At 39.9% G+C, this 12,178-nt stretch overlaps 2 protein-coding genes across 5 annotated transcripts in view; one reads left to right on the forward strand and one right to left on the reverse strand.

The window, feature by feature from the left end:
• LOC307013340 (zinc finger protein Aiolos-like) overlaps positions 1–12,178 on the reverse strand; it is a 68,748-nt gene that overhangs the window by 42,262 nt on the left and 14,308 nt on the right. The gene's annotated exons all lie outside the window — the stretch shown is intronic.
• Positions 30–12,099, forward strand: LOC307013731 (SWI/SNF-related matrix-associated actin-dependent regulator of chromatin subfamily E member 1-like). Of its 2 annotated transcripts, none has more exons than XM_079641282.1 (11): positions 30–129; positions 803–853; positions 1,130–1,173; positions 1,492–1,596; positions 5,657–5,737; positions 6,072–6,203; positions 6,792–6,963; positions 8,856–9,028; positions 9,115–9,216; positions 10,261–10,519; positions 10,985–12,099. In XM_079641282.1, the coding sequence occupies exons 2-11, from the start codon at positions 847–849 to the stop codon at positions 11,197–11,199; spliced, it is 1,290 nt and encodes a 429-aa protein (XP_079497408.1). In that variant the 5' UTR covers positions 30–129; positions 803–846; the 3' UTR covers positions 11,200–12,099. The 2 variants fall into 2 exon arrangements, with proteins under 2 accessions (XP_079497408.1, XP_079497407.1); XM_079641281.1 differs by having other exon boundaries at positions 31–129; positions 5,654–5,737.

Below are 12,178 nucleotides of genomic sequence, written 5' to 3' on the forward strand. Positions count from 1 at the left end.
GGAAGATTCTACAGGAATCTGCGAGTGGACCCCATTTCATTCGTTTTTTGTGGGGACCGGATCTGGGTGCTAGGTGGGTTAGCCTTCACCGTCCAAGCCACAGCCGTGGTGGGGACTAATGGTTTTAGGGTGAGTTTTCTTGCCATTACTTTAGTAAACATGCTTGCTTGTCACCATTTAATCAATGGTAATGTGTACACGTCTCCGAATGTGTTCGTTTAAGTTGACATTGCCTGCTAAGATATGTAATTTTCCTCTCATGTAGGTAGCTAAGCTAAGTAAACAGACCAGCTAACGTTAAGGGAATTGATTAGTCTATCTAATGACACAGTATTCAAAACATAGCTGCTGATATATTACGGTTTAAATGGCGCAGGTTAACTAACGCCGCCTGCTGCTCACTAGCTAACTTAGCTAACACATAGCAGTGGCTAGCTCACATAACTAGCTGCATGAATGCATGCTAACGTAAGCTTGCTGGATACGTTGCAGCACCATACCAGTCAGTACTAACGCCAACTACCAGCGTTATTTCCTCTATTACAATATCCAAATAGTCATACATTATTTGGCATTTCGTACGACCTAAATTAAAATGAACGTTGTCCATGAATGGCTTGCAAGTAATACCGTTATCCAACAGTGCCCTATCAGAGTAACGTTGAGCTAACGTTGTTTCTGGCCAGCGTCCTCAACTGCATCTCTTTGTTTTGTGTTCTGTATGAAACACCTTGTCCACACGATACATCTCATTACTAAACACACAATTATATCATACTAATGTGAAATGTGTTTATTACAGAGCTCATGACTGGAATAGACTGATACCTACTCCTGACTGCAAAGATGTCAAGTAAGGATCTGAGAGTGTTTTGCTTAGCTGAGCTTTCTGATGATAATAAAACCTCAAATACATCAGACCTGCTGTTCCCATGTTAAGTGATATATCATAGCACTTAATAATAACAATTTATTTATCAATTATTTGCAAATTGATTAAGGTCTAAATGTTATTAATTTCACTTAGTAATACAGTTTTTTTAGAAGACATCACTGGAGAATAGCTAAGACAAAAGTTGGAGAACTGGAAATGACCTGCTGTTCATTTGGACCTTTCCTTTTACAACAGAGAGGCCATCCCATGCCCCGCTCCCCCCTCCTGCCCCTACAACAGTAAGACTTTCTAAATAACACCATATAGTATCTTGGTTTCCCGCGTTAATATGATTTTGCGTTTGAAACCTCATTTAAGAACACGCATTTAATAGATGTTTAAAATATGTTTTCAAAGATTCAGCTTTTTTGTTGAATGCACAACCTGTGGTACATAACTGCTTTTGAAAGATGACTTCCTTATAGCCTCAGCATGAATGCAAATTTCCTTAATTTGCCATTTTCCTGCTTCTTTTATTGGTTTCTTTACATTTTTTGTCATTTGTTTTTACTTCTTTACTGTCATTTCTCATTCATATTCTCATCTATTTCCATCAGCAAATTTCCAACAGTTCCGGGTTTGTAGGGTACAACCCATACAGCCATCTGGCCTACAACAACTACAGACTGGGAGGAAGCCAAAGCAGCAACAGTCGGGTAACGGTAAGAATATTAGCACAGGGAAAACAAGGTGCCCAAAAATGTCAGGCCGATCCAAATGTAGAAATGAAACCCTGTGACAGTTTGACATAACACTCAACAGTCCGCTTGCTTAAAGAAAGACATTGCAGACATATCTTAGAGCTTTCATAAGATTGACCTTGCTTTGTAAAAGAGGTAAGATATATTTGAGCATTTCCTCTGTTCAAAGAGCATCTGCTGCAGAATAGTCAGTATGAAAAGCCTAACTCATTCTCTTGCGGATGAATCCTTTTATGCATGTCACCCTAAACTCCCTCTGCTGTCTCCATCACAGTGCAGGCTGGCTTACAGTCCATTTGTGTGCATTCTAACACCACCTGCCTTTCAAAGTCTGCATTTCTGACAGCCATGTAAAGTAACCCATGCCATCAGTGTTGCCATGGTATTACAGACTCACTGCATTGTTGTGACTGCTGAGCAGTAATTTAGTCGCTGCATGCAAGCTGCGGCCAGCTTCCTGTGATAATGGCATTATCGTAAAATCTCAGCTTTAGTTCAATTTTAGTTCACTTTTTTTCATAGTCAGCACTATTTCATTGTACTCTCTAGGATTCCCAACTCGTGCATGGCCTTAAACTGTCTTTAATTAAATCAAGTTAAAGGGATATTTCCGAGGGTTGTATGAGCTGTTTTCATTTGGAGAAACACAATGTTGGACGAGGACATAAGCAAAACACATTTTAGCCACCAAAGAAAATGAGGATCAATTTAAGCGGACACTATATTTTGAATATTTGTACCACTGCTGTCAGCCCATTGTGATTGCTAACTGAAGCTGTTCAAACTGTAACTTTACCAGAACATTGGAGTTGCTCGTCTACTTCTGCCTTGATCAGTACGTTTGTTTGTGTTATTGTGTAAATATAAACTAACCCTATAAAAAATGTTGAAGGATCGAAAATAAATGTATTGTGGCAGTGGTAGACCAGCAACTCCAGCATTCTGGATTTGAAGAGATCCTTGGCTTCAGTTCCCCATCAGAAAGGGCTGTCTGACAGAAAGGGCAAGTGGAAAGTGAACACTTAAACTGATGTGGGTTTTCTAAGGGGGCTAAAATAAGTGTTGCTGTTGCCCCTATCCTTTAGCTTAGATTATGTGCTGGTTCTCCTTGAACTTGGTTGATCACCATCTACTGTAATAATTCAGTCAACCCCACTTCCAAACATCCAGAGAGTGGTGCAGTTCTGACGTATTTTTATAGGCCGACCTGGACGATTAAGGAAATGTTCAAATTCGGCTCTGATCGTAACAACATCGGGCCATTCGTGAGGGCATCTTAAGCCATCGTATGACCGCCGGTGGATTTTCTCAGGCTCCGGCAGCAACTTCGGGAGCGGTGGCAACATCTTTGGCATCACAAAGCATTGCCGAAGGACCTTGTGAAGGTTCATTTTCGTGTCGACTTCGTGTGTCCATTTTGCCCTTCGTAAGACATTCGTGAGGGCATCTTAAGCCATCGTATGACTGCCGGTGGAATTTATCAGGCTCCGGCAGCAACTTCGGGAACGGTGGCAAAATCTTTGGCATGCCAAAGATGGCAGATGCCCTCACGAATGGCCCGATGTTGCTACGATCAGAGCCGAATTTGAACATTTCCTTTATCGTGTGTCCATCGGGTTGTTTTATTGCACAACAAAATCATGTAAACATATTATGTAAATAACCCAATTTGTGTTCTGTGAAACTAAAAAGGATATCATATATTATTTTGAAGGTGAGGAAGTTGTTGTTGCTATGGAAACAACATGATGGAGAAAACTTAATATCTTCTACATATAAAGACGGAGAAAGTAAAGAACAAAGTCGGAAAATATCAGTACAGTATCACAATACTTTAACATAATTGTTTGTGTTACTTTCGTTGCAATTGTAGGTCTTAAATGTAATGTAAATGTTGCCTTTGTGTGTGGTTCGGGACCATCTTCGTGCGAAATTCACAATTCCATATTCGTGTGTCCATCGGGTGTCAATTTCGGGACAGTGTGACAGGGGCTTAAGGTTATTGCATGAAGTACAAATCGAATCACGGCTGCGCTAAGCTAAGGCCGGCTAATGTTCAGCGTGATGATGTTTTGCAGTCTTATTAAGTTACTTGTTAGTATCCCCCATTTTTATGACACCTAAAAGCTTTGGACATTCATGTGTGAGGTATTTACTGATGTATTTTATGTTGTGTGTGAAGCTGACCGTTGAGCAGCCCGAACCAAGCAAGGAGGCAGAGGCAGAACGTCCAAAAATATAACCCGACGTGGGCATTTATTCAAATATGTGTACAAGGTTCACAGCCTCAATCATGCTGTTCTCCTTCCTCATTTCCTGCAGCCACAAGGATCTCACACACACCTCCAGCCCAAAAAGAAACAGCACTTAAATACACAGACACTAACAAGACACAGGTGAGGGGGAGCAATTAAACACAGGTGAGGGGGGGAGGAGACAACCCAGGTCCCCAGGTGCACACAATCATTAGCCACAGACATTCAACATATTATTTGCACCCTGATTACACTCAACCGCTGTCATCCTTATACCAGCATCCAGACGACATTTCAATAAATACGGTTTAATCAGTTAAAAAAATACTAATTCAATAATTTGTATAAATGATGTGCAAATACCAATACAATGTTAACTGTCCTGTGCAATCACGCTAATAAAGTTCAATATCACCCGGCCCAAAGCCGTCAGTCCATAGTGACGAAGTTCCCTTCGTCACATTGTGGAACAAAAAAACCTCTTACGCTTGGGTTAACCACATAAGTTTGTATTTTTAAGCTTTTATATTTTTTAAATATCTTTTTTTGGATTCACATAGTAATGATATAACATTTGGATTAATTTGTCAAATCATTCTATTAAGTGATCCAAAAGTTGCAAACTCAATAACAAACAATAAGTAAAAATAAAGATAATAATCCAAATAAATGAAAATAAAAACTCAAAAACTAAATAGTATTACAGACCTTTTTTCAGGCCTCTACCTAAAATCACAAACAACCATTTCCTTTGAGGAGAGGGAACGGAAGAGGTCAAATGACTTATTTGGGGGTTTTATGACTCTTTCCTATACTATTCTATTCTTTTAATGGAAGTGATACGAAATGATGCATTTTATTTAAAATTGCATTAGAAGTTCTCATTTTCATATAGTTTTATGTCAAATTACACAAGAATGCACTAGGGATGGGAACGATTAATCAAATATTTGAATATTCAAAATTATTCAGGTATTCGAATATGAGTTATGAATTTTTTTTGGGAGGGGTGCCTAAGTTGATTACATATTATCAAATGGAATAATTCAATGCATACGACAGTGCCATAGCTAAGTGTGTTAGGTCTAAAGGTGTGTTTTGCTCCGCCATCAGATCTAGCTAGTTCTAGCTAATGATATGGCTGCTTCCCCTCCCTACTCGCAGATCACGCAGACTCAAACCTCATCTTATGCCCAAATTCGAGCTGAGAGCGTCTTCTCTACAGCTGGCCTGATTGTGAATCACCTCCGCACCCGCCTCTCCCCTGAGCATGTAGACATGCTCATATTCTTAAGCAAGAATGAGTATTGAATAGCTGCATTCTGTGCATAGGCCCTGTTATAGGTTGTTGATCTCTGTTGTAATAGGGTTACGTTACCCTAACCCGTTATGTTGTTCGTGTATGATCCCTCTTTCATTTAAAAACCAAGTTATGTTTTAAGCATGAAAGCTGTAGGCCTGTAGCTGTCAACTGTTAACTGTGATCACCAGTTTAATACATTTGACAAATTCGACTTGGTTTCTTTACTTATTTGAACATGTATTTATTTATTTTTCAAAATTATTTATTTTTTGTTTTGTTTAGGATATATACATTTCGGTTAACCGTTTTTTTCGGGGTCAAATATACATTTGCTTTCAAATTCACATCCCTACCATGCACCAGCATCATAACCTGTTTTCAGCCTAGCAACTGTGTTTAAGTGGTTGCCAGATAAGGCTACAGTCACCATGCCTTGGTGTGATTCTTTTTCTTTCTACAGCAGAACTCCTCTGGAATAAATATCCCAAAGCCACCCAAGCCACCTGATAAGCCATTGATGCCATATATGAGATATAGTCGTAAGGTAAGTACACAGTGTGAAATTGGTGGCTTGAGCACATATTATTGACCGATTCTTTGCCACATAGTAACCAATGTAAAAATAGCACCCATTTTTTACAAGGCATTTAACTAAAACATTTAATTTAAAAACATTATGACACTAAAATGAAACTCGGACTAATGGGCACACAGAGTGTTAATATTAGTCAAACTGTTTCTTGTAATGCGCTGGTTTTACTGAGAGCATCTTTGTCAAAGCACACGGCCTCCTCTGGTTTGTGACCTCTCTGCTAAGAGATACCCACCTAAAGAACCTCCAACCCAACCCCAAACCCATGTGTGGTTCTCATCACCAGGTTTGGGATCAAGTAAAAGCCTCCAATCCTGATCTGAAGCTATGGGAAATTGGGAAGATAATCGGTGGCATGTGGAGGGACCTCACTGATGAGGAGAAACAGGATTATTTGAATGACTACGAAGCAGAGAAGGTTGGTTGTTTTACAAGGGGTGTCTTTGGGTTTTGATTCTGATGGGCGATAAATGTAGACCAGTAGATGTATCTCCACATGACTCCATACTGTTGTGGTTCCCTCCTGTCACCATTCCTTTCCTTTTAACAGTATTTTGTATTAATGGCCCGCATGTCAATGTGGCCTGCTGACATTCTTGTATTTTGTCATTGAAATAAGGAGCCAGCTTACAATAAAAAAGCATTTCAATAGACTTAAAGAACTTGTCTATTTAAACAAGATACCACTGACAGATGTAAGGGCTAAGCCCACATTTCCTAAAATCCCAGAAATGCAATGTATAATGTAGTATTTGAAATCTTTCAAATGAACGAAAGCATTTCAAAAGCGGTAAATAAAGATATGTTTTATCTTCTATAGAGGACTACTGTCAATCATTGTGCCATGTTAACTTTGTCAGTTGATTTAAAATTAAGGAACCTTCACGAAAATAAGACTTATGGGTCTTTTATATTCCTTTTATCTGATCATTATTATTAAACGAGGGGTCCGTGTCTGCTTGCCATCTCTGTTTCCTCGTCATTCTTGTTCTTTTTTCCACCGTAGATTGAGTACAATGAGAGTATGAAGGCCTATCACAACTCGCCAGCCTACCTGGCCTACGTCACTGCAAAGAGCCGGGCCGAGGCAGCTCAGGAGGAGGAGAGCCGGCAGAGGCAGTCCAGGCTGGACAAGGGCGAGCCGTACATGAGCATCCAGCCAGCGGAGGATCCAGATGGTGAGGCCTCTCAACTAAAGGCTTTGTTCCCAATTTAAAGCACTGTGACAGAGCTGTGATCACTGTAGCTCGACCACACAGAGTTGCCAGTTCATACACCCAGAGACTGTATTATCTCCCCTTACCCCAACCCCTCCAACTCTGCTACAACCAAGATTTCTGGTTATGCTACCATTTGAAATGTCATTTCTGCTGTTCATCTGCAAAATGAAGGAAAATGTGTCTTTGTTTTTCCCAACTGTTTACATATTGTAGGTATTCCTGGCATTGGTTTTGACATAATCGCAAAATGTACATTCTTTTCTCGGTTGTTTTAAAAACTCACACACACATGTTAGGCACACAAGCCAGAAGAAGACGTTTGAGTTATACCCACCTCAAGGAAATGATACTTGTCTGGGGTCTGGCTGGGTTACAGTGGAAGATAATGATGTACAGGAAAACTACAGATAAAACCAAGTGCTATTTAGAAACACCCAGACCATAAAAATGTCAGAGTCGGTCTCCCACTGGGTTGGGTTCTCGACAGACTGCACGTACGTCAATGATTAAATAAGATTTAGCTCTCCGGGTGGCTGCATAACCTTACAGATTGTGCTTTATTAATAAATACTGTCTTAAATAAGTTCCACTCGAAGCTGCTGCCATATATTATTTTTCACTCAGTAGTACTAACCAGCCAGACTAAATTACAAATATTTGCCGAACACTTAACATTTACAACATTAAGCATGTAGATTACATTGTTAAAGAATGTGAAATATCCACACATTAGCAGATTCAATCATCCTGAATCTGTGACCATAAATGAAGCTTTAGAATGTATTACCTCCCCTGACTGTTTCCTGTTGTGGTGGTGACATACCAGCTGCATGAGCACCTTTGAAACGTTCAACTCTGCACTTAAGTTTCCAGGGTGCACACATGGGTGCACAGCAGCAAGGGGTTCAGGTGATGGAAGCGAAGCAAAGTTTTGCCACATCAAAGCCCAAAAGGAGTGCCTGGCGTATGATAGTGTTAACTGGTAGAAAGTGCACATTTTAAAAAGGGAAGCAACCAGTAAATAAATGTGCAGAATGAGAAACAACTCGTGTCATTTAAATAAAATATATTTATAAATACAGCTATTATAGTAGTGTCTAAAGTAGAGATTTAGATGGATAAGATTCACTCATTTGGTCTGTTGATGTGCTATCAAATTTCAATTGCTGGAACGTTCATGTTCTTGTAGATCGTCCATAACATATATACTAAAACAACTTCCATAACAACATTCCCTGTAATTTACATAACTTGTTTTGAATTGAAGCACAAATGATATTTGTATTGTTTTCCATATAGTGTTCTGCTGGATTGGGTGCTGAATTATTTTGACATCTCTGAACAGACCTGAGGAGAACTGTATACGGACACAATTCTCTCCATACATCATAACAGAGCTGAAACAAAGGGATTGTTAAACAAATAAACTCAGTTATTGAGGCAGAACTAATCACTGTTAGCCTCTAATCCATTTGCAAAAAATCATCCCGTATTTAAATGGCGGCAAAGTATACATTTAAGGCAAAGAGTAACATTTGCGGACGAATGAAAATAGCAGATTACATCTTGAAATTGTCCACTTACCCTCAAGTTGAATCTACTCTACGTCATAATTAACGGCTTGTCCCATTCACCTTACAATAACGGTTCTGCTGTCCTTAAGGATGTATTTTGACATAATGGACTGTACTTAACTCTAACTCTGCATAAATATTGAGAAGTATCTCTCTCATGTTCATACTCCGCTGATATAGCAGTGTATGCATCATTTTCATGTGTATGGTGTTGCTGTAGCCTTTCACAGGTGTATGAAAGACAATAAACGCTGATTAATTTTTTTATGTCTTCAGATTACGATGACGGGTTCTCTACAAAGCACTCGGCTGCAGCTCGTTTCCAACGCAACCACCGTCTGATCAGCGAGATCCTCAGTGAGAGCGTGGTTCCTGATGTGCGCTCAGTTGTGACCACTGCTCGCATGCAAGTCCTCAAACGGCAGGTCCAGTCTTTGATGGTACACCAGGTATGATGAGGTCTTCTATACTTCACGTAATTGTTAGTTGGGGCTTAATAATGTAATAATCGCGGTGCCTGTGTGTTTCGTGTCAGAGAAAGTTGGAGGCAGAGTTGCTTCAGATCGAAGACCGCCACCAGGACAAGAAAAGAAAATTCATCGAGGCCACAGAGTCGTTCACAAATGAGCTGAAAAGGGTACGGCATCTTTTCACATTGAATTTGGTCATCGCTTACTCGCACGCAAGCTCATTTGTTTAACTGCAGCTCTGGTTGTGTGCCAGTCTACATCTGCCTTAAGCCACCAGCTGCTGCTAACTCCATCCACATGTTCTGGCAATCATATAGCTGTCATCGTTTGCAATTTGTGGCCCCATAATAACCGTTGTTTTGAAATGAGATGCAGCACGGGGCAGTTAAATGCACTGTCAATTGCTCACAGGAGGCGGCGCCATTTAGCCTTTACACTTACAGCAGAAGAGCAGTGAGAACACATTTGATAACCTTTATTAAAGTAACTAAGTGCATTTACTCAAGTACTGTACTTAAGTACAATTTTGAGAGACTTGTACTTTACTTGAGTATTTGCATTTTTTGCTATTTGTACTTCTACTCCGCTACAGTTCAGAGGTAAATGGTGTACGTTTACTCCACTACATGTATTTATTTACTTTAGTTACTTTACTGATCTGGATGAATGATGTGAAATCTAATCAAGTGTTAAATCAGACTTTAGTTCCACCTGGAGTAAATTCACAAGCTACCCTGCAGTATACAAAGTCATTCAAACTAGCTGCACCTTTACCGGCTTTGAGAACACTTTAATGATCAATCATTATAAAACATATCATATATATTATTCTGAAATGGACCAATCTGCACAATCACTACTTTTACTGTCGCTACTTTAACTAGATTTTGATGATAATACTTTTTTACTCTTACTTCAGTAACATTTTTATTGCAGGGCTTTTACTTGTAACAGAGTATTCCTACACTCTGGTACTTCTACTTTTGCTTAAGTACAAGATCTGAGTACTTCTCCCACCTCTGGTTATAGAACTCATTAGTTACATACGTAAGTTTGATTGTTTTTCAAACTTGCCCATATAAGTTTAATCTATAATTTTGTAAGTATCAAAAAACATTATTCCAAATAACACATATATAAATGCTCAGGAGTGCAGCAATTGCTTTCACCATTCTACATGTAATGAACTCCCCGGTTGCTGTGCTTTAAAGCTGTGCTGTATGAAGGTGGAAGTGGACATGGAGAAGATTTCTACAGAGATTTCAGCAGCAGAAGAGGCAGCCCGCAAACGCATGGCAGACCGTGAGAAGGATGCAGGAGACCGAGGTGCACGGGAGGCCCCCAGCTGTGTCTTAGCAGAAGAAGATAAACACGTATGTGCCACACACGGCAGCAAGCCCAAAAACCCTCTGAGTGAAGGGCGCAACACAGAAGGCGAGGGAGCAGAAACCAGCAGCACAGAGACACAAGGTGAGCTATCTGGCCGTCATGTTGATCCACCTTAATTAAGAATTCCAGTATTAGAGCTTTTAAAGCCAGACACCAGAGACTTAAGTTTCCAACTTTTCATCAATAAAAAGTTTAGAGGCGCACTATAGGCACTGATGGGAGACGGATTCTGTCATTTCCTTCTTCATCGCAAGTAAGCTTTATTCTATTGGAGTGTCTTCAGTTCCCAAACTGAAAGTGTGTCTTCTCCAATTCATTGTTTCCTGAGCAATTCCAGACAAGATGACATCACACATTTGATATTTAGCAATCTAGTCTTTTGATTTTAGAAAGAGACTTGTATTTTTGGACAGTACTGGACCTCAAGAATAATGAATGTTGAATAAGATAAGATAAGATCTTTGATTTGTCATTGTACAAGTACAACGAAATTACAATAAAGGCTTAGGTCCCCTGTAACCTAATGTTCTTGTTTCCTTGACTCAGGGAAGCCAAAATCCTCTGAAGAGGTTGAGGCTCATCCAGGCAGCGAGGAGGTGGCATCGGAGGACAAGGAGAGCGTCCCAGAGGGAGCCATGGAGGAGGGGTCCAGCGACAGTAACACGGGCTCAGAGACCACCTCTGCTCAGACAGAAGAGGCCCAGCCCAGTGAGCCATCAGAGGGGCCCAGCAGGGCGAGAGCAGCTCTGTCCAACACCTAACTGTTTCACCCTCTGATCATATATATATTACACAGTATCATCTCAGTTTGTCAAAGCATATGAAGAACATCCACATGTTTCAAAAGCTTGAGGCAAAGATGAAGTTTTAGCCGAGTTTGAAAACACCAAGGCTCCCAGACATGCGATGAATATAAAGCACTTGGAGCTGACAATGCAATGACCCTGTCCAAAAGAAATGATCAATGGCTGCTACAGTAAGTGTGCCACGTGAAAGCACTACCTTTCCTCCACAGGCTTTTGGCCATTTGGAAGAACCCATACAGGCCCTCTTCAGCACATATGGATACATATCTCCAGCACTAGGTCTGGCAGGTGAAGACAGGCTATTAGAAAGAGAAGGCTGTCACATGAAACAAACATTGTTCAGTGTTATATTTAACTTTGTCCTTTGTATTGTAGTGACCTTGTTGCTATTATTGTTATTTTTGCATGTTGCTATTTAAAAAAAATCAAGTCAGCAAACTTGTGAAGCTGGAGAATATTTGTTTACTCTTTGTATCAGTATTACAGTGACAGTATTGTCTCAGGAGTTTGTATTCATTAGTAATAAGTATTTTTGTCATCATTTTGTATCATACTTATGTATTTGTTGTCAACACGATCATCAATGCTGTACAATGCTCGACCAACTGTGTTCTCAAGTTTGCTAGCTGTCAATCAAATCAAAGCAGTACGCTTAGAACATTTCTGTGTTATGATCAAATTTGATATTTTCCGCCGAAAAGCTTTTAAATGTACCGTAATTGTGTACACCGTGTAACGAGGTTTGCTTGAACTTTCTATGTTGTGAAGCAGCTTGAAGAACATTCATAAACATGCAGTCTTCAAATGAATTTCTTTTTGCATATTTATACCAATAAACTTTTCTACCCTGAACAAGCTCTCAATTGATTGTTATGACAAAATAAATGTATGCAAGGTGACATTTATACTTTAAAGGTCCCATGTCATGGCCATT

The sequence above is a fragment of the Notothenia rossii genome (genome assembly GCF_949606895.1).
Source record: "Notothenia rossii genome assembly, chromosome: 1".
NCBI classification, from domain to species: Eukaryota; Metazoa; Chordata; class Actinopteri; order Perciformes; family Nototheniidae; genus Notothenia; species Notothenia rossii.